Consider the following 24,161-nt stretch of genomic DNA (forward strand, 5'->3'; position numbering starts at 1 on the left):
TTTTTTTATTTCGTCATATTCTCAACATCTCTCATTTTTATCTATCAATCGGTAACTTTAAAAATTTCACACACTCCTTGACAATAAATTACTTGCATCTTTAGTTTTTAACACAGTTTCTTTTATTGCCTGATTATTGGTTGAACATGGAAAGATGTGACTTGCATTAGCCACTTTGACATTATTCAACATACGTGCGAAGAAAAATGGAAGGTTTATGGACATGCAATAAATTTATCCACCCTGAATGTTCTTCAATGGTAATAATACTATGAAAAGATGTTGTGGATAATATAGCTGTTTTTTAAATAAAGTAGCAGTGAAAGTTGTACTCAGTAAGACCTTTCTGACTGGTGAACAATTTGTGAAGGAGAAAGTGTTATGAACTTAACATCATCCTGAGAATTGGTGATCTGGCTAACACTACTCATCATTTTCTAATTTTAGATAGAATGGCGAAGAACATTTCAAGCAACACTTTAAAGGCCCAAAACTGCACATCCTCTATTGTATAGATTATGTATTTTTGATTTAAAATTGCTTAATTTTGTATGTTTGTTTAATTGTTTGACCACTGGCATAGATTATTTCATGAGGAAACTGATTAGAAGAGTTTGCAACTTAGAGGTTAGGGCTGTGAAAGAAACTTAAAAATTTTGGTATAGTTGGATATGAAATAAATAATACCTGACAATGACAATGGCATTACTGTTGATTTAAAAGCAAGTATTAATTTTTTTTAAATCGCTTTGTTTTTCTTATGACAGGAAGTAAAACTGTTTCAAATTGCAATTTAATTGTAATGCTGCTATTCAAAGCTGACTTGTATTTGTTAGCAACGATCAGTATTCATTAAACATCTACATATTTGCATTTAAAATCTATATTAGTGGAGGTTTAGAATTCTGCTTAAATACCATTATTTATCTTGTGATAATGCATACCAGTAAACACAATGCTTTGAATGTAAAGTGAAATGGAACTAGCTTCTGCGCAATTGCTGTTGCTACAATTTAGGGGAGAAGAAAGTTTGACTCATTGTATTCTGTTTTGTTATAAAATGTAAATTTTGTTTTAAAATGCTAGCTTGATATTTTCCTCTACAACTTTGTAAATATATTCTTTGCAAAACATTGTTAAAAGTTTTAGTTAATGTTGGTCGTCAATTCTCTTTTTCTTTCATTGGAATGTTAAATTCAGAAGACTTCACAAAGCCTGTGACTTTAATAAGCTTTAATTTTGTAAATGTGTATAAAATAATTATTGCTAAGAATTGAGAAATCTGGTTTTCCTTTTATTCTAAATTTTTATTTTGGTAGAAAACTTGCTGAAAGCACTTTTGTTTAATTTAAATGAATGACCTTTATATCAGGGAAATTTAAACTTCTGATTGAAAACATCAGTTAGGAACATAAGTAATCATGTGGAAGTCACTGAAACCTCACGTTTTTCTGCTGTGAGCCAGGCAGTAAAACAGCTATGACAATGTTGTAATAAATTTGAGATATTTTGAAAGCTTTAGGAAAAAAAATATCTAACTTAGATGGTTATAAATAAAAATTAATTGGGCTATAGTGCCTGAGTAGCGGGCATATAGTATTAAATAACTCAACATGAAAAACCTGACCTCTAACTTAAACTGTGCAAACCTACCTCATAGCCTACAAACACATGGTCCATGTTTCAAGGTCATGGATGCAAAATTTATTGGGTGCTCCAAGTACAGTCAATTGTATTTTTAACCATGAGAAATGGAAGGAGAATGTATATGTTATTTGTGGCTAATGAAGAAAGTCTATCTGTATTGCTTTGTGTCAAAATGCTCTTTACATGCTAAAATAGCCTCTAACCTTTTTGTTGAATTGCTTTAATATGCCCCTTGTATATAAGCTAACAGTTTGTAGGTAGATGAAAAGAAATGGGTGAATAATCAAGTCGTCTTATTTGCCACCATCTGGCTTCTAATTACATCTCCTCCTCCAACCCCCCAACAAAACTCCCAGACCCAGTCATTAAAATAGTTTCTTGTTGGGGTTATGTGGTAAAGGGAGGATGTCTGGCTGGCTTTGTGGATGTCTACTGTCTATGGACAAAAAAACCCCTGGTCACATTGCAGTCGTAGATTTACTTAAATCAAAAAAAGAGAGTTTCATTTAATGTTGCTGAAAAAGTTGAAAATTGGTGTTGGGAAACACATTGTCTACTTAGTTCAGTTGCTTTGCTTCAACAAAGAAGATTGTTTGTTTGAATAATAAGTGGTTTGTTTTACGAGCTATTTGGAGCTACTCTATCCTCTAAGAATATATCTTGTCCTATTAACAACCATGCTTTAACTATAAAATTTCAATATTCTTTGAATTAAGATTCTGTCAAAGGCAGTATTCTGTTTGGCATAACTTCAACATTCAATCAGTTAATACAAGCATTGTGGTGGTACAAAACTACTTTGTTATTTTTAGTTTTAGTAACTGCCATTGTGATTAATCCAGAAGCCTAATTTACTTGAGTATCTGGTCTGGAAGATACATGGTCGGATAGAAAACAAAGTGCCTTTCTAACTAAAATAATTGTAATTGCAATTTCTTAAAATACATCAGTCAAAAAGGGTGGCACTGGAAAAGCACAGTGGATCAGGCAGCATCAGAGGAGCAGGAGAGTCGATGTTTTGGGCATAAGCCCTTCATTCGGAATAACGTTTCTGATGAAGAGCCTATGACAAAAATGTCGACTCTTCTGCTCCTCGAATGCCACCTAACCTGTTGCATTTTTCTAGTCCCACCCTTTTTGTTCTCTGACTGGCCAGCATCTGCAGTCTTCACTTTCTCATATCTTAAAATAAATACTACATTTTTAATGCTGCATGTTCTCCCAGATGGCTACTCCTGGGCTTTTAAAAGTGAAATGCAAAATAAGCAAGGGTGAAATAAGAAACCAAAACCTTTTCACTCAGTGTTAAGTTATGGAATACACTGCCTGGAAGTGTAATGGAGGCAGGTTTAAATCTATCACTCAAAGGCATTGGATGATTATTTGAATAAAGATCATGTGCAGGGGTACGGAGAGGAATCAGGAGATTGGTACAAGTTATTTATGTTCATTTAACAATTGTAGTCACAGTAGGCTGAGTGGCTGCTCCTGTGTCCTAACCTTTCTGTCATCCTATAAAAGTTAATTCTTGCTCCAAACTTTGTCTAGCTATCAATTAGATCCCTCCCATTAACATACAATGGCTAAATCAGTCTATTCACAGTCTTGGCATTATATTTCATGCTGAGATGAGATTCATGTCATTACTGAGATTACCTATTTCAATCTCCATGGAAACATCTTGGCTTGGCTCATCTGCTGCGACCCTAATTTGTGTCTTTGTTACCTTTTTCCAATGTATTCCTTCTGGACTCCCTTTGTAAGCAGAAAGCCTGTTGTCCCTGTTCTATTTTGCCTATTATCCCTGTGGTCACCAAGTTACATCAATTCTTGGACAGGCAGTGTCTTGATCTTAAAGTTAACATACTTGTTTACAGACATTTCATGACCTCATTCCTTTTTGGATCTCTTAGTCTCTCAACCCCTCTGAAATATCTGCACTCGTATAATTCTAGTCTTTTAAGCAACCCTGATTTTAATGTCTGCATTAGTAATTGTGCCTTCCTTTGCCTAGATCCTAAACTTGTGGATATCTACCACCCTGCATCACCTTTCTTCCACTTTCTTCCTTTACCTTTCTTTCCTCCTTGAAAATGCTCCTTGACACTCATTTCTTTTACCAAACATTTGGTCATTAAACCTAATATTATCATATCCGTGTCATAATTTGGAATGCTTCTATAAAGTGCTCTGGGGAAAGCTGAGCACATCAACACACGTTGACTGTGGCAAGGCTGCCATGACAAAACAAACTACAAATCGAAGTCAAGTAGAATTGCTGACAACAATGCTTCCCTTCCTGTTGAGCTCAGTACATCATATGCTTATTTTGAACAGAAGGTCAGTGAAATGATGCACCTGTCCTGGTATTTTTGAATGCGCCTGTATGTGCAGAGTCAGATTGGCCTTCTTGAGGGTGAACCCACAGAAAGCAACTGGACCACATGGAGTCCCTGGCTGTGCACTCAGATCCTGTCCAGACAAGCTGGCAGGAGTATTTGTAGATATCTTTAACCTCTCCTTACTACAATCTGAGGTTCCTATCTGCTTCAAAAGAAGGCCACTATCACCTCAGTGCCAAAAGAAAATTGGGTAACGTGCCTTAAAGACTATTGCCTGGTGGCTCTGACATCAGTCATTATGAAGTACTTTGAGAGGTTAGTAATGGCACACATCAACTCCCGCCTCCCAGATTGCCTTAATCCACTACAGTTTGCTTGCTTTCACTGTAGGTCCACAGTAAATACAATCTTCCTTTCCCTACATTGATCCTTGGAACGTCTGGATAATAAGGACTCCTATTTATTGACTTTAGCTCCATCTTCAACACCTCAATTCCAACAAAACTCCTTTCCAAACTGCAAAACCTAGGACTCTGCACCCCCTCTGCAATTGGATCCTCAGCTTCCTGACCCACAGACCCTAATCAGTAAGGATAGGCAGCAATATCTCCTCCACAAAAATCTTCAACATTGGTGCTCTGCAGGCTGTGTACTCAGCCCCTTACTACACTTCTTATACACTCATGATTGTGTGGCCAAATTCAGATCTAACTTCATTTACAATTTGCTAATAACACTACTGCAGTGGAATGGGTCACAAGCAAAGACAAGACCAAGTACAGGAAAGCTTAGTGGCATGGTGTTAAGATAACAGTCTCTCCCTCAATAGCAGCAAAACAAAGGAACTGGTCATTGACTTCAGGAAGCAGAGTGGAGGACATGTCCCTATCTAAATCAGTGGCGTTGAGGTGGAGGTGGTTGAGTGCTTCAAATTCCCAAGAGCCAACATCACTAATGATATGTCCTGGTCTATCCACATACACACAACAGTCAAGCAAGTACGTCTACGTGTCTACTTCCTCAGAAGGCTAAGGAAATTTGACATGTCCACAGTGACACTGAAGGATTTTTCAGATGCATCATAGAAAGTGTCCAATCCGCATGCATCACAGCTTAGTATGGCAACTGCTCTGCTCAAGACTGCAAGAAATTACAGACAGTTGCGAATGCAGTCCAGTCCATCGTGAAGACCAACCTTCCTTTCATTGACTCAGTTTACACTGTCTTGGGAAAGTAGCCAACACAATCCAAGAACCCTCCCATCCTGGCTTTACTCTCTTCCACTTCCTTCCATTGGGCAAAAGATACAAACGTTTGAAAACGCTTGCCAACAAATTTATGAACAGCTTCTTCTCTGCCATTATAAGACTTCTGATTGGACCTGTCATTTATTTGAATTGATCTTTCTGTGCACCTCCTGTGTAGCTGTAACACTATATTCTGCATTCTGTTCTATTACCATGATGTATTTGAGTAAGGTATGATTTATCTGGTTAGCACACAAAATACTTTTCACTATCTCAGTACACGTTACAATAATTAAGCAAATCAAAAATCAAATCTGTCATATAAAGGTGCTACATAAAAAAATATGGACGAGAATGGAATAGTGTAGGTTAGATGGACTTCAGATTGGTTTCACAAGTCGAAACAACATCAAGGGCTGACGGGCCTGTACTGCGTTGAAATGTTCTTTGTTCTAAATATGTTATTGGCTTTTGATGGTTGTCTAATGTTTCTGATTATTCCTAACTGTAGGTTGTAAAAGAATTAACTCTTTCAGACAATCTGATGAACCCTACTAGCTAAGATTTTCTCTCTAAAGTAAAACCAGGTACCTCTGCAACATTACTTGGAGGTGTTCTTATGCTTTACCTGACGGTGCAAAAGTAAGAATGAAGCAGTGCTCTGCAAAGGCAATATATCTTGTGTGCAGTGACTGAGATAATTTTTTTTTTAAGAAATCTAACGAATGTTTATAGTATTGTTTATTCATAAATGCTGCTATAACCTTTTTATGAGTGATAACTTTTCTTTCTCCCAATAATTGTGAGATAGAAAACCTGCATGGACTTTGATTTAGTCAGATCACAGTGGCACAGTAGTTCAGTGGTTAGCAGTGCTATCTCTCACTGCCAGGGACCCAAGTTCGATTCCACCCTCGGGTGACTGTCTGTGTGGAATTTGCTCATTCTCTCTGTGTCTGCTTGGGTTTCCTCCAGGTGCCATGGTTTCCTTCTACAGTCCAAAGATGTGCAGGTTATGTATAGCCATGCTAAATTGCCCCATAGTGTCCAGGGATGTGCAGGCTAGGTAGGCTTGCCATAAGAAATGTATGGATACAGGATAGGGTAGGAAGTGTGGATCTATGTGGCATGCTCTTTGGAGGGATGGTGTGATCTTGATGTTTCCACATTGTAGGGATTCTTGAATTAAAGCTGTTCGGCTGCAATCATGTATGAAGTGGCAGTTATGAAGGTAAAATCATTGTGAAGTGCATTGATTGTTCTATTACAAAAGATGTCCTAGGTATACAGCAAGAGAGATTGTGATAGAACTTAAATCTTTTTGTTTGTGGTGATTATAGCAATTCACTTGGTTATATTATATTCTATGTGATATTAATGTTTTTGAAGTGCATGTGTCATCCAGTTTTGTCTGTAAAGTGATACATGAAATCATTCCATTTACATTTTTTGAAATAAAATCCCCATAATGTTGAGTTATCGGAATTTTTGTAGTTTGCGAAGTAGAAATGTTTGGCTCCCTTGATCGTAGGTTAACTGCTGAATAAATTCTAAACTTATACTAATTGTAAATTTTCCCCAGAAAGGTTATTTTAAATTTGTTGTGTGATCTGTCCGTAATTGCATTGTTTGTTATACACTGTATTTAGCCTTTCCTTCCATTAAATGGTTATTGGTTGATATGTTGGCTTTTCTGAAAATAGGCTATTTGTGGCTTGGGTCCATCAGATATGAATTGTAAATGTGATGCTGAGTGGAAAGTTAATTTTGAAGTTTGTTAATAAAGTTTGATAACCCACCTGGGTGAGAAATAAATGTATTATTGAACTAGAACAAAATTTTGCATCTGTTTCAATAGGTAACTACTTACAATATTTTTCTGGAAGCAAAATAATGAAACTTCTATCTGAACTTGGCATTATCTTAAGGGTAAATGTTTGCTTAAATGAAATTAAGATTACTTTCAAGTTAACATTTCAGTAACATAAGCACTTGAAGAATAAAAATCTTAGAGAACTGTTAGAGTTGAGGATTGAGACTCTCAGGATAACTAGTCCAGGAGAACTGCTAATTAATTTCTCTCTCAGGCATTATTCTGTGCCTTACACAGTTCAGAATGTCTTTCACAGTGATTGAATCAAATGGGTCCATCTTTTTAGGTTTAAGACATTACAACGCTCGGATTGTGGAAAATATGTTTGAAAGAGGAAATTTATTAAAGCAGACGCCTTTAGAATTTTCATCACAAAATTTCAGCTTTTTTAAAAGTAGGGAAATTTTCAGAACATTTGGTCAATATTTATACCTGAACAAATATGACTAAAACAAGAGTCCTCAACAATTTATCACCTAGCTCTTTAAGAAAGAAGAGTTTATAAGTTTATACAGTTTATAACTATAGTTATATTTGCTGCAACACTTTCCTTTGATGTGGCAATGAATATACTACAATAAGTACTGAATTATCTATAAAGTACTCTGGATTGTTTGAGGTTATGAAAGATGGGATATACGTGTGAATACCTTTTCCTTCCTTTCCAACAGAATTTATTGCAAAATGATTTAAAAAACGTTAGAAGTCACCACACACAGGATACATTTTGTTTCGGACTAACTGATGTGTTCAATTATGAGTTTTGTTTAATTGGCTCCGGAGTTTACACAAACAAGATGTCTAGTTTGATAACAAGATCTTTTCTTCCTCACTTTTATATAAAAGTTGTAACATGCAGCATTGAGTACTGGATATATTTTTCATTTTTATAAATTCAGTTTCAAAATTAAATACATTTCAATGACAGACTTGAAAAATTTGAATTAGTTACACATTAAAGAACTCTGACTTGTAAATGTGCTTTAAATTATATTTAATATGGTCCTTGCTAAACATTGGAGGTGGTGAAAGGGCTAAATAATTATACATATAGTGCCTGGATGGTTCCACTTATGGGATTGACGCTGCCTTTGAATTTTAACAAAAGGTTTTGTATTCTGTCTGTCTCTAATTTCAATTTGAAACTAGTAGACAAACTTTGCTTTTCAGAACATCAGTCTGAAAAATGAATAATTATGCGCTTTAATCATGTAAAGAGCAGTGCAAAACTAATATTGTGATGAGTGTTATCTGTGTCTCCACACGCGCTTAGTTTACTTAATTCTTCACTCTTTCACTATACTCTTAGAAAAAGTGCTTTGACTTTCAGACATGTTTTTGTACTGCTAATTTAGCATACTGAAATGCAATGCACTTTCCATAACTGTACTAGAAACAAAGGCTTGAAAATTATCAGTGTAATCATTTTGTATATTGCCTGTTTTGTTAGTGAATAATACTCTTCTGAGGAGCATTTTTAAAATGTAAGCTATATATGTATCATTGTATACAGAATTTATTCCAAAGTAAAGGGAGTGTTTGAAATATTGGATTTTCATTGCTGTATTGTATTAATAAAGTTAGAACATTCAGGTTCAGTAATTAAAATGTGCAGTCTTAGTGTAACTCATTTGTTGTTTAGGGTACTGGGCCGAGTTAACATGGATTCAGCTATTAAAATTCTAGCCAGCACTTACTCGAGATCAATGTTGATTATCATCAATTTTAACAAAATCTTGTGTTAGTTTGTTTGTGAATTTAATTTATTAATAAACTGTTAGTGTACTACTGTTTTATTAAATAATATAATTTCACGCCCAAGCGTTTCATACGTATTGCCTGATTCGTCAAATAAGTTACTTGTTTCAAATTTTAGTTCTTTATCCTATATGGCCTTAACAGAAGTTACAGCTTATCCCAGGTGAGTACTCTAAGGGGGATGGGAGTGTAAATATTGTAGTACATCTTTTGATGGTTCTGCAAGAAGATAAATAAAAATTTTGCTCTGGAACAAGAAATATTTTTTATTGTAACATTCAAAATCATTTAATATCCTGCTTTTAATTTACAGTCTCTTCATCTCGAAGGAATAGTGGAGAACTAACATTTAAGGCTTGCTGTGTATTTATAATTTAATTTTAAATCATAGAATAAATAATTGATACTCTATGCATTAAGCATATTTAGAATTTGATTTCAAGCATGAAATAATACATTTCTGTGAAGCGACTATGTAAACCTATTTTTCAAAATTACAAGTTATTACTCTATCTGGATCCAAGAAAACAAGCCTTTCCAACTGTTGTTTGGAAGTTCTAGTTAAATAGAATATTCACAGCTGTAAACCAGCATTATCTGTTGTAGACCTTTAAATAATGTGGCCCAGCTACTCAGCGGATGTTATTACCAGTGACTTACAAAAACAGTTTATAATTCTGTGAAGATTTGGCACCTGTTTTTATAACAAATGCTTCCTTTTTCTTTAATTTTCCTTCAGCGCTCAACTGGACTGAATTTATTTTTGGATCCACAACTTTGTTAGTAATACCAAATATAACTCTGAGCTATGTTAATTACAATATATCGAGCAACTGACCAGGACTAACATTTTAATTGTGCACTCTTTGTAGAATATGGCAGGAAGGATAAAAGTTGCTGCAGTGCTTAATTATGCAATAACCTAACATTGTATAGGGATGTATGACTGTGTAGTCAGTAGAGAGGCATAGAAGAAAAGAAGGGACTATCTTGGCATTGTCTGTAATTAGTCATTTAGTTGATTCACAAACTGGATTTCTCCTTGACATGTTATGTTAGTTATAGTAAACAATGTGCTTGTGACATTTTACCACCTGTCTTTGTTAGTTGGAGTTTCTCTGCTTTGGAAAATCAGACTATGAATGCACAAGTATGAAGTAGAAGTAATACTTGAGATTTAAGACAAAAATGTATTGCAATGCATGTAAGTCCTCAGTTGTGAGATGAAAAGTTCAACAGATCACTTGTAAAATATGAACAATAAATCAGTTTTGTCACTTTGTGATTTATTTTCACATGAACACATTGGCTTATTACGAAATTTAAATTATTTCTTGATGTTCCAGAAAATTTTCTTGTTCTCTGAAAATTGTAAAATATGAAATCTCAATGTGATTACTTATGTGAAGCAGAAGAATAACCTAAAACCTGCAGGAAGTTGAAAGCAACACCATAGATTCTTTTGATGTGATTGTATGTTGTCTCTTAGGAAAATTCTATGAAATGTTTCTATTTATAATTTTTTTTAAAGCAAGTGTCTTGACATTCCACTAATTTTATTCATTTACTGTTGGTGCTTTTTAATCACTATTAGTTTAATGTAGTTAGTGCAGATAAATTGCATTCATTTTAATTAAAAGTGATTCTATGTTGCTTCCCACAAAAGTTCCCATTTATTGTTAAGATATGTCAAGGATTTAAATGTCTGGGCATACATTTTGAAGAGTGAAGATAGAGTGGTGCTGGAAAAGCACAGCAGGTCAGGCAGCATCCAAGGAGCAGGAAAATGCGCTTCAGGGCAAATGCGCTTCATCAGGGCCATACATTTTGAAGACATTGGTTATTTACTTTTAATCATGTCAGTTGATGTTGAGATTAAATATAATTGTAGGCATGCAAAACATGCTACTAGTTCTAAAATTAAGATTTACAAATATTCTAAACTCTTTAGTAGTCAGTGAGTACAGTGTCCTCGCTGTTAAGGGAAGGCAGGTATATTCTATTTTGAGCAGTAAAACCAGGTCAGCTACATACTCACAAATCCATAATAAAAATATCAAAAATCTTCTGTATGCTTCCTATACAAAGTAGTAACCAATATAATGTGTTGCTGTGATTGAATGAACTTATTTATAAATAGGCTTATCCTTATCATCCTCATTCTCTTTTGTAGTTAAAAAGTTAAAACTAAAATATTATTATCTACATGTTTTATAGACCATCTTCAATTTGTTTGTAATATGTTCTGTTTCTTTATCCCGAAAGAAATGTACACCACAGAAATGTTGGATGGGAAAAGATAGGTTATAGTCCTCTAGTGACAAATAGGCATTATCTCATTTCCACAAAGCATTTTTCATGCTTTCAATTTTAAATCATCTTGTTTTACATGTAAATGTGAAGAAACCAAAAACCTTACTATTTGGAATAAGTTTGCTTTTATTGAGTTTTTAAAATATCCAGTCAGTTTCATAACTGCTTTATTTTTCAGTTGCCTCACTTTTACTGCATAAGTAAGCTTGTGAAGCAAAGTTTAGTATTAATCAGCAAATTAGTAGGTTATATACGCATGTACAAAATGGAAATATTTATAGTAAAATTCCATTTCTAATGTAAAGGAATATACGATTTGTACTTACCCCAGAAGAAATTTTGCTGACATGATGTGACTGAACTGAACAGGCTGTTAGATGCCATACTACTACTTTCAAATATACTTTTTGCTTGTGGTTTTGGTGTCCCTCGAAGTCTTAAACTGAAAATATAACCATTGCAGAGAAGTTTAAGAGCTTGCCAGCGGTGCTTAGGTGAGCTGTTTGATGTCATTTACTTGTTGGCCACAAAATAGCATACAACATGCAAATAAGACAAATAAACATTTGATGGGCAAGTAGTTACTGTAAAGGCTGTGGTTAGCAGGCACTTACTGACAGAGTTGGTCTTGGTGGCTGGTAGTGACCTGCGGAGATTAACCATTTAGAACCAGAGGTTCTCTTGTCGTTCTGGAGAGAAAGTTGCACCGCACTTGTGGTTCTGTGGTTGTTTGTGAGGCGAATGAAGCATTCACACAATCCAAAAAGCATAAGCTTTAAACTCTTCATGTACTCTTACTGGAGAAGCTGAATCACATGGCTTGTGACATCATGATATACAAAGCAAAGTGGGACAGCCTATCCCTGTGGATTTTCGACAAAAGACTTGTGGTGGACTCTTCCTGGCATAAAGAAGGACCAGCTTTAAGTTATATGACTCATGGGGATTTAGACAGCATTACAAATGCAGTGAAGGGAGAAAAAGAACAAACTCATCTACAGATGAAGCATATGGGCAGCAGGAATGACTTGCAGTGCTCAGTTTAATCTTACCAATGCAATGTCATTTCAAACATAACTTGCTGACAGATGTTATGTGAAGTTTTTTAGATTGGTGATGACTTTACAGTTAATCAGTGCATTTGTCTATTGTTGAGACAGTCTTATTTATTTGTTTCTTTTCGGAGTGATATTTTTCATCACCAACCTTGTTCTACACACCCCCACTCCCTAAATCCTTGTTAACATCATGCTGCTCCTTTTTGAAAGAATGTCACCAATGCTACGTCTGGTTACCAGAAGGTTATTTGTGTATTCTGTACTGTAACTTCATCTTGTCAAACTACAAGCTTTGAGATTCCAGTGCAAGACTTAGTGCGTATTATGTTTTCGGTTGCTGTCTGGGATCTTTGTTTTGAATAAAAAATGTAGTAAATTACTTATTTCAGTTAAATGTTACAGAATTTTTCATTCATCAATTATTTGAATTGATCAGCATATGTTATTGCATATCAATTAAGCAAATAAAATCTTTCTATTTAAAGTATTAGAGAAGTGTTTGTCACCAAATTCCCATGTAAGGTTCTTTTATAAATTTTCCACATACTCATACATATTAATGTGATCTTCAAGATTATTACTGTCCTGTGTTTAAAATTTACTAGTTGAGGAATTATCAAATAATTTGAAGGCTAAATGATGTCAGTAATAGTGTACCATTGTAACTGGTTGTAGGTTTTGGTTTACTTTTTGGATTTATATTTTGATTGGCAGGATCACATAATAAAAGGCACATGAGGTCAAGATGCTCGGTAAAAGTTGTTTAGGATACTTTATATAAAAAAAAATTTTCTTTTCCCATGTACTTCATTAATTTTGCAGAAAGTTCGATGTCTAAGTTCCACATTTTGTTCTCACAAGGGATTTTAAACTTAGTCACACTGAAGTAAATCAGTTTGAACTGCAGATCTCGAAACCAAAAACACATTGAAATCAATCTTTAGAAATTCTCTGCGAAGGTAAATTTAAAAGTAAATTCAAATTCAGTTGTGGTACAGTATTATAGGTGAGAGTTAGAAATAATTTCATATGAAGTATATTTAATTATAAGACAAGAATTTTCTCATCTGTAATGCAAAAGAAGTATTCAAAGTTTCTGCTCATAGTCCTAAGTATTCATAGAGAAAATGGGGAAAATAGTTACTCTTAGGTAGAGTACACAAATCTGTAGCAGTGATTTGGGTCGCGATGTGAGAGTTATGTTGGCTCTGTCACAAGTGGTTTACTAATCTCATCATTTCTTGACATGTTGCATATTTGAGAGATTTTGAATTATTTTAAACCAGCAACATTGATTAGTTTTGATGAATTAATATTGCAGATGTCATTGTAGAAGCTGTTGAGTTATCCCAGATTCCAAGATGATAAAGATTCAGCAATGGTTTATTGGAGAGACTCAAACTGTAAACCTTTCATAATTTTACAACAGATTTTCTGCGACGTTGTAACATCTAGAATGAAAGTTATAATTGTTTACCATTAGAATGTATTCTGTTAGTGTTTTGGAAAGATCAAACGAGAGACAGCTTTAATTGTCTGCCTGTTGTTGCCACTATCCATTTGTATTTGGTGTAGTGGAAGCTGAACTGTAGAGCTAAAAGCAAGCAATTTAATTTGTTTGTAGTTAGTCAACAGTTGGAGATATTTTTACGATTCAATACAGATGTCCTCTTTTGGCATTGTAACGTGGATATCAGTAGCACTGATCTGTTTAAGGATAGAGGACTTTGTTTCAGTTACACATTTGACAGGGTATTGCTACATTGTTAGTTGCCTATCTTCATACTTAACAATTGATTTTTGTATTAATTTGCTTTAGGGTTCTGTATTCTACGAAGAACAGTACAGTTAAATTTATATTTTGACTTCCATCCATCTTCTGTAGCAGGAAAGAATATGGGTTTCTTCACTATTTGATAAATGAGAATTTTGAGACAATGAAATAAAGTTTTAGGTATGATTGTTATTGGATTATATCTATGCATTGTAATCATCATTTAGTTAAAAACTCTAATTGCTTAATATAAAAGTATTCAACTTACTTTACCTTTTTAAATTATAGCCCAGAGTTTATATTCAGCAACTGATCTTGTTGAATGTTTTCTATAAACATTTTAAAGGGACCTAGAACATCAATTTCTCTATTAAGCAGGTTAAGAAGCCAATCAGATTGAACATTTCTGAGAGTGCGAATTGAGAAGTAAAATCACATATTATAACCTACTTCTCACTGTGTGTCTATTCATATAAAAGTCAAACTTATAATCAGTATTTTTCAGGCAAAATGTTTCTATGAATGTAGCTGTCAGCTTTTACATGGATAATGTTCTTGAGTCACTTACTTTAAACTAAAATGCACCCACCCTGCATGCATGACATTGCTGACAAAAGAATCCACAAGGTAATGTGGAAAATGGTGCCCACATCAACCTTTAGTGTATCTCTCAATACATGGGTATTTACGTAAGTATTATATGTCCCTTTTGATTTGATTTATTTTTGTCGCATGATCTGAATTACAGTGAAAAGTATTGTCTTGTGTGCTAACCAGACAGGTTATACTTTTCATAAGTACACCAGGGTAATAGAATAGAATAGGAGAAAGTGAGGACTGCACATGCTGGAGATTAGAGCTGAAAGTGTGTTGCTGGAAAGGTGCAGCAGGTCAGGCAACATCCAAGGAGCAGGAGAATCAACGTTTCGGGCATGAGCCCTTCTTCAGGAATGAGGAAGGTGTGCCAAGCAGGCTAAGATAAAAGATAGGGAGGAGGGACTTGGGGGAGGGATGTTGGAAATGCGATAGGTGAAATGAGGTAAAGGTGAGGATGATAGGCTGGAGTGGGGGTGGGGCGGAGAGGTCAGGAAGAAGATTGCAGGTTAGGAAGGTGGTGCTGAGTTCGAGGGTTGGGACTGAGACAAGGTGCGGGGAGGGGAAATGAGAAAACTGGTGAAATCTGAGTTCATCCCTTGTGGTTGGAGGGTTCCTAGGCCGAAGATGAGGCACTCTTCCTCCAGCCATCGTGTTGCTATGGTCTGGAATAGAATACAAAATCTACAGTTACAGCTACACAGAAAATGCAGAGATGTTTAACTCTAATAAATGAGAGGTCCAATCATAAGTCTGGTATCAACAGGGAGGAAGCTGTTCTTAAATCTATTGGTATGTGTTTCAAACCTTTTTTCTGGTGGAAAAGGTGGAAGAGAGTATAACCAGAATGGGAGGGGTATTTAATTATGTTGGCTGCTTTCCCGAGGCAGTGGGAAGTGTCGACAGAGTCAATGAAAAGAAGGCTGGTTTCTGTGAGAGACTGGGCTGCATTCACAATTATGTGTAATTTCTTGCGGCCTTGGACAGAGCAGTTGTCATACCAAGCAGGGATGCATCCAGATAGGATGCTTTCTACTGTGTATCTCTTAAAAATTAGTTGGAGTCATGTGGACATGTTGAATATCCTTAGCTTTCTGAGGATGTAGAGGTGTTGATGTACTTTCTTGACTGTAGCATTGACATGGATGCACCAGGATAGATCAGTGATAGTTACTCCTAGGATCTTGAAGCTCTTGACCACCTCCACTTTAGCACCATTGATACAGACAGGGCATGTCCTCCAGTCTGCTTCCTGACGTCAATGACCAGCTCCTTTGTTTTGTTGGCATAGAGGGAGAGATTGTTGTCTTCCATGTCTCTTTGTCTTCCTTGATCTGTGTCTGATGCCTCCACCATTCCCTACATCCCAGGAGTGGCAGGTGTTGGCTGGACCTAGGACGTCAGTGTTGTTTACAGAAGGACTGCACGTTGATTTTCTCAGTTTTGGTGTGGAGAGATTGTACACCAGCCTGATTGGCAAAACCCAAGCCACCCCTCCGAAAAGCAAATACTTAAGAGGCAAACCTGTATATTGTGGAATCTGGACCCTACATCCAGTTTCCATCTGAAATATTTGTTACTTTTCTCTGATCAGTTAGTTTCTTGCCTCAAAAACCAAATTTGATCTGAACACTTCTTTTATTAATTGACTCGTGGGAACTGGTGAAAGTATCTTCAAGATAATTATTATTTAATGCATAATGTGTTAGGGTTTTTGAAATGAATGTGGTGACCATACTTGGTTCTGAAATCTTTTGTATTTGATCCCTAAAAGCATTTAGTTGTCTTGTACATCAAATATACAACAAATTATTTTCACCAAAAAATCACGTGGCTTGTTTAGTTATGATGACTTGGACATGGATTAAAAATTCAGTTAAATCTCAATTAACAAATTAACATTTGAAATGCTATTTGTGCTCTAAATAGTGCTGTACATAAAATGTTAACATTTGTGTTGAATTGCATCTGCAGTACTGCAACAGTGCACCCTATGGATGATCAGGGTATTTCTAATATCAGCTTCTGAACTTTTGCTTTTAACTGTGCATGTGTAGATATCAAAGTTAGTGTCAGTTTCACAATAATGATGGTGTCTTGCCATCATCAGTCACAAATTCTGAGCAAAATTGTTTTTATTACGTGTCTTGTGGTGTCCCGTTGTTATAACTAATTACCAACTAATATTAAAATACTTCCTAAAACAAATCTGATCAGGAGGAAGTATATTTATGCTACTAAAGGTGATGTGGGTTATCATAGTCATTGTATGCAGTTAAGCTCCCAACATGTTGTCCCTTAAGCCAGACAGATGAGAAGATTTTCATTTATGTAATACCCAACATAGAAAAATGCCCAAATAGATTCACCGAGGGGAGGTGAAGGCCGAGTGGATTATCATTGGACTGCTAGTTTAGAGACTCTGGTTATGTTCTGGGACCTGGGTTTTAATCCTGCCATGACAGTTGGTGGAATTTGTATTTAATAAATATCTGGAATTAAAATTCTACTGATGCCCATGAATCCTTTGTCGATCATTGGAAAAACCCAACTGGCTCACTAATGTCCATTTGGGAAGGAAACTTCCATCCTTACTTGGTCTGGCTTACATATGACTCCAGACCACATTTATCTGCACTCTGGCTAATTAGGGATGGTCAGTAAATGCTGCTCCAGCCAGCAACGCCTTCATAGAACAAATAAAATTACAATCTAGATGTATACTGAAACAAACATTTGGAGGACTCATCAAAAGATTAACATTTGAAATGCTTTTCAAAAGAACTAGTCTTCATGAAAGAATCTTAAAGGATATGAAGAAGTTGCACATTAGAAGGATTTATGCAGCAAATCCTAATATTTTAGAACTTTGCTGGTCAAAAGCATGGTGGGTTGCATAATGGCCAGTCATTGGCATGCAGAGATGTGGGGAAGGATAGGAACAAATTATTGCAGCTGCTGGAATCTGCACTGAAGAAAACAACTGCTGGAGATCACAGCAGGTCAGACAGTATCCATAGAGAAAGAGCAAGCTAATGTTTCGAATCTAGATGACTCTTTATCAAGGAGATTATATTCACAAATGTCTGATTGGCAAAGCCTGAGCCTCCCCTCTGAAAAGTGAAAACTGAAAACCTGTGCAGTGTGGAATTTGGACCCTACATCCTGTTTCCGTGTGCAACATTTATTACTCTTCAGATCAGTTAGTTCCTTGGCTCAAAAATCAAATCGATTGCCAAGTGGGAACTGGTGAAAGTACCTTCAGGATAATCATCATTTAATGCATATTAAGTCAGGATTTTTCTTATGATCGTGGGGAAGGGTTGTTGGACTTGGGGATTGTTTAATTGAAGGAGGTCTCAGAGATAAGGGAGTGAGGCCATAAAGGAGGTTAAATAAAGGATGAAAACTTTAAGTTGGAGGCATTGGAGATGGTCCAGCAATTTTATAGGCTGGTAAAGGTGGGTGAGCAGGTCTTGATATGGATAGAATGCAACGAACAGTTTGCAGGTAAGATAATGCGTTATACATTGAGGACAGAAGGCTGTCCTAATTAGTCAATTTTGAATGAAAGATTCAGCAGTAGGCAGGCTATTCTGGATAAAGTTAAAAATCACACAACACCAGGTTATAGTCCAACAGGTTTAATTGGAAACACACTAGCTTTCAGAACGTCGCTCTTTCAGGTAGTAGTGGAGGGCTCAATCCTAACACAGAATTTATAGCAAAAATTTACAGTGTGATGTAACTGAAATTATACAGTGGGTGGCACGGTGGCACAGTGGTTAGCACTGCTGCCTCACAGCGCCAGAGACCCGGGTTCAATTCCCGACTCAGGCGACTGACTGTGTGGAGTTTGCACATTCTCCCCGTGTCTGCGTGGGTTTCCTCCGGGTGCTCCGGTTTCCTCCCACAGTCCAAAGATGTGCAGGGCAGGTGAATTGGCCATGCTAAAATGCCCATAGTGTTAGGGAAAGAGGTAAATTAGGGGAATGGGTGGGTTGCGCTTCGGCGGGTCGGTGTGGATTTGGTGGGCCGAAGGGCCAGTTTCCACATATAAGTAATCTAATCTACATTGAAAAATTGATTCTGTTAAGCCTTTCATCTGTTAGAATACCATGATAGTTTCACTTGTTTCATGTGTAAATCACCAAACCATTTTTTAAAAGGTTGCATTCTCAGGTTAGCTGTTAACAATGGTGATAGCTAGAAATATGTTGAAGGTGTTGGCCCCCTGTGTTCTCTGTTTGTGTCATGATGTTTAGATTGATTGTAATCTAAAAAATGAGATAATGGAGTTTTACATGAACACATGCAGTTTTTGAGCAAAGTACAATGTAACCCTGCAAGTACAAATTCACCCCACAAAATATATGTGTGCATGTGGGTCTTTGTCTGTGTGTTTGTGTGTGTGTGTGTGTGTCTGTCTGTCTGTCTGGGTTAGGGGTTGAGAGTGTGAAAAAGTGTATGTGTGTGTGTAATGAGTGCCGGGTGCCTTAAGTCTTTGAGTGTGTGTAAGGGTGTGTAGGGGTGTCGGTACTCTGACGTGCCACAACAAGGAACCATAATGACCACCTCAGGAGACAGACACATGCTGCAACTGACAGGGTGCCCTTCGTGGTTCAGTATTTCCCAGGAGCTACAAATCTACGCCAGGTTCTTCGTGACCTGCAACACATTATCAATGAGGATGAGCACCTCACCAAAACCTTCCCCACACCTCCACTACTTGCCTTTAAACAACCGCCAAACCTCAGACAGATCGTTGTTCATAGCAAGCTGCCCGGCTCTCAGGACAACTCCATACAACTCTGTCACGGTAGGCGCTGCAAGACGTGTCAAAGTGTGGACATAAATACCATCATTACACGTGGGGACACCTCTCACCTTATACATGGCAGGTACTCATGTCACTCATCCAACACTGTCTATCGTATACGTTGCAGGCAAGGATGCCCGGAGGCATGGTACATTGGGGAAACCGACAATGGATGAATGGGCACCGCACAACAATCAACAGATAGGAGTGTTCCCTCCCAGTTGGGGAACACTTCAGTGGTCCAGGACATTCAGTCTCGGACCTTCGGGTGACCATCCCCCAATGTGGACTTCAGGACAGGCAGCAGAGAAACGTGGCCGAGCAGAGGCTGATAGCTAAGTTTGGTACCCATAGGGAGGGCCTCAACCGGGACCTTGGGTTCATGTCACACTACAGATGACCTCCATTGCACTATACACACACGCACAGACATTCCTACACACACACACACCGGCACTCCTATACACACAGGCGCACATATACACGGATGCACACACAGCCACCCACTTCACCCTTACTGACACACACACTCCCACATGCACCCCCTCACAAACTTAAGACACTGACCACACACACACACACACTTTCTTGCACTCTCAACCCCCAGCACAGACAGACAAAGTCCCATATGCACACATATATTTTGTGGGATAAATTTGTACTTGCAGGATTACATTGTACTTTGCTCAAAAACTGCATGTAGAACTCCAAGCTCAACAACTGCATGAATTCATGTAAAACTCCGTTATCTCACATTTTAGATTAGAATCAAACTAAACATCATGGCATAGACACAGAACCCAGGGGGCCAACACCTTCAACATATTGTCTAGCTATCACCATTGTTAACAGCTAACCCGAGAATGCAACTTTTTAAGAAAAGATTTGATGATTTACACATGAAAGAAATGAAACTATCATGGTATTCTAACAGATGAAAGGCTTAACAGACAATCAATTTTTCAATGTGTAATTTCAGTTACGTCACACTGTAAATTTTTGCTATAAATTTTGTGTGTTAGGGTTGAGCCCTCCACTACCACCTGATGAAGGAGCAACGCTCCGAATGCTAGTGTGCTTCCAATTAAACCTGTTGGACTATAACCTGGTGTTGTGTGATTTTTAACTTTGTACACCCCAGTCCAACGCCAGCATCTCCAAATCATATTCTGGATGGAGAAGGAAGTGACAGTTGGCCTTTGAAAGTAAGGTATAGTGGGCCTTGAAGCCCCGGACATAAGGGGATGTCATCAAGGTCACCACTAGTATTGTTAAATCAAAGTCATTGATTGGGAAAGGAATTCCATTTTAAGCAAAATGGGAAGCTCTGGTCTATCTAAGATTGAAAGTTGGGCAAGTACAAAGGCAGTGAAAGGGTTGAACAAAATTGTTGGCAGGTTGAGCTGGATGTCATAACTGTGACCACAATAATATATTGCTTTTATTTGACCAAAGCAATAAAAAATTGTACAACCAAAAATGTTCAGTTGTTCAATTCTGCAGTTCACTGTCAGGAAATCTGTTTAATTTTTATTCCATGGATATCCTGTGACAGCTTCTGTTGAGATCTAGAACCAGTATTTAGTAAGAAGTGGAGGACACCATGAAGATCCCTCCTCCTCACCCTCACCTTTTTCCTGACAAGTCCACACTGACCTGCCGAAGCGCGACCCACCCATACCCCTACATTTGCCCCTTACCTAATACTATGGGCAATTTAGCATGGGCAATTCACCTGACCAGCACATCTTTGGACTGTGGGAGGAAACCGGAGCACCCGGAGGAAACCCACGCAGACACTGGGAGAATGTGCAAACTCCACACAGTCAGTCGCCTGAGGTGGGTATTGCACCCGGGTCTCTGGCGCTGGGAGGCAGCAGTACTAACTACTGTGCCGCCTACATGTGCCACCGTGCTGTCCAAGTGGTAACCCTCATGTTAAAATCACCACCAGTAGCCGTGCTCACTCCCACGGCGTGCACATGAGTCAGCAGCCCTACGGTCCTCAATCGCAAACTTTACCTTTACTTTTGTTCCTGTGCTTTGTAATTGATAAATTGCACTTTGTTTCAAGTTGGAATGACATATCAATGTTCTTAGTCAGACTTGAAAAGCGATGTTATTAACTCTTAGTTGTGCTCCGAAATGGCGTAGCATTCTATTGTGACAAACCGCTAAAATTTTGAAGAAAGAAATGAAACTGGACAGACCATCTAACAGTAGCCAAGACAACAAAAGCAAACTCGACCCCGTCAACTCTGTAAAGCCCTCGTTACTAAAGTCTGGGACTGGTGTCAAAATTGAAAGAATTGTCTGTATTGTAAGGTGTGATTTGTCCCAGACAACAATTTCACTGTCCGCTGGGTATGTCCTGTTCCACTGGTAGGACAAATCCAGTATAGGTGGCAGCACAGTGGTATACAGTCAGGAGGGAGTTATCCTGAGAAATCTCAGTGTTGACTCTGGACCCTGTCTCATAGCATCTGGTTAAAGGTGGGCAAGGAAACCTACGTGCTGAGGAAGCATTGAGTGTGCCAATGGTGTAGAATGATGTGGGATGTCAGTGCCTGGCATCAAAAGTTGCTTAGCAGCACTACAACTGACAAACTGGTCAAATCTTAAAGGATGTCGTTGCTAGATTGGGTCTGTAGCAGGTGATAAAAGAACTGATAAGAGAGACTAACACACAACCTCCTCTTCAAGCTGATTTCTATTGATGCGTCTGTCCATTGGTGTTGGTAAGATTGATCACCTGTAATGCCAGGTATGTGATTTTCTATATATTCTGATATCATTATTTATAGAGCTGTGATGGTCCCCACACTTCTGTATGGTTCTGAGATGTGGACTGTCTACAACAGACACTTCAAGACTGGTGCAGTACCACCAACACTGCCTGCACAAGATCCTGTGAATCTGCTGGGGAGAAAGATGCACCAACACCAGTGTCCTTGACTAGGCAAACATCCCCAGCATCAAGGCACTGATGCCATTGATTGGCTATGATGGGCTGAGCATGTCATTCGCATGACTGACCCATGACTCCCCAGCTTTGAAATGACAGGCGAGCTCCAGGTGGACAGAGGAAATGCTTCAGTGATACTCTCAATACTTCACTGACGAAATGTGGCATTGCCACAAACACTTGGAAATCACTGGCCCAAGTCAGCCAAAGTGGAGGAGGAGCAGCCAGAAAGGCGCTGGGTACTTTGAGACTTGAAATGGAAGCCATGCAAAAACAGCAAAAGGAATGCATTGTCACGCCAATGCCACACTCACCCATTCCCGTAACCACCATCTGCCACAGTGTAGCTGAGGCTGTGGTAGCCGTATTGGTCTGTACAACTATCTGCTGACTCATCCTGAGTGCGGAAGAGAGTCATCCTCGTCTGTGAGGGATGCCCATTGACTATGATATCATTTTAAGCTTGGATGTTTGAATTTTTGAATTAGTTCCAAATGGTGTTTTCTGTATTTATAAACTATTTAGTGATTCGCTTCTAAGCATTTCTGTAGCTATATGATTTACTTCAAAGCAACTTGGAAGAGAAGTAGCCTCATGGACTAAAGGATTTTTATTTATATTAAAGAGAGTTTATGACTGAACAATGTAAACGATTGTGCATCATGGTTTTAGCTGGAATTATCTGGACTTCGATTTTTTTAAAGCTCAAGATAAATACCTGTTGCTGTTGGAAAGTAATAGTTTATAGTTTCAGTTTAGGGTAATTCTGCAGAAGTCTTAAATGACGATGGCCTTCTAAAGTTCTACTTCTGTGAAAGGGAGAAGGTAGTTAAAATAGATTGCATTAGAGTGAGGCTTTTTTCTAATTGTATCAGACCAGGACGGGTTGGAGAAAACCCTGAAGAGCTTATTTGAAGCTGAGAATGTTTCGACTGAATTGTATGAAAGCTCCAGAAAGAGGCTGTCAGATTTTCCAAACTGAGAGTGGAAGTCACAGTTAAGTTAAACCTGTGGAGGTTGGAGAAGGTGAGTTTTGCTGGTATAACTATTTGCAAGGCTTGCTTTTGAATACTGTTCATGGATATTTTGGAGATCTACAAAAGAGTGTTTTTTGGGATTAATGGCATTATAAATTATTGTGTCTTTCAACATCTTTATGTAATTAATAAATAGCCTGCTTTATTGAATTTGTTTTTCTCATTTGCATAATAAACTTTTTTCTTGTTAAAACCAAATCTGCAACAGTGCCTGCTTGTGTCTAATTGAGGTTGAGTGTGGTATCAAGGAACCCTGGCAAAACTGGAGTCAGTGGGGATGAGGTGAAAAACTCTTTAGGTTTACTTGACATAAAGAAGGAAGTTATGGTTTCTTGTGGTCATTCATGTCAGCTCCAGGACATTCCTGCAGGAGTTCTTAAAGGTAATGTCTTAGGCCCAACCATCAGCTGCTTTATCAGTGGCCCTCTCTTCAACATAATGTCAGAAATGAAGATGACTGCTGAATGCATAATGTTGAGACTGAAGAAATCCATATCCAAACGTAGCAAGACCTGTATAATACTCAGACCTGGAGATATAAGTGGCAAGTGACATTTATAAATTACAAATGTCATCCAAAGACCATCTCCAGAAGAGAGAATCTAACCATTGTTCCTTGACATTCAGTGGCCTCCACTATCAATATCCTGAAGGCTACTATTGACTGGAAATTGAACTATAAGTAGTGTGGATATAAAAGTAAGCCAGAGGCTAGCTACTCTGCAAGAATCAAC

The 24,161-nt window shown here is 37.6% G+C and overlaps 2 protein-coding genes across 8 annotated transcripts in view; one reads left to right on the forward strand and one right to left on the reverse strand.

The window, feature by feature from the left end:
• The window catches only part of runx2a (RUNX family transcription factor 2a), a 151,361-nt gene extending 139,797 nt beyond the window's left edge, over positions 1-11,564 (reverse strand). Inside the window, exon 1 of the mRNA XM_060851390.1 lies at positions 11,507-11,564. Within this exon, the coding sequence (XP_060707373.1) occupies positions 11,507-11,564 (58 nt within the window). The remainder of the gene's footprint in view (positions 1-11,506) is intronic.
• supt3h (SPT3 homolog, SAGA and STAGA complex component) overlaps positions 1-24,161 on the forward strand; it is a 455,384-nt gene that overhangs the window by 48,412 nt on the left and 382,811 nt on the right. The gene's annotated exons all lie outside the window — the stretch shown is intronic.

This window comes from Hemiscyllium ocellatum, chromosome 3 (genome assembly GCF_020745735.1).
Source record: "Hemiscyllium ocellatum isolate sHemOce1 chromosome 3, sHemOce1.pat.X.cur, whole genome shotgun sequence".
NCBI classification, from domain to species: Eukaryota; Metazoa; Chordata; class Chondrichthyes; order Orectolobiformes; family Hemiscylliidae; genus Hemiscyllium; species Hemiscyllium ocellatum.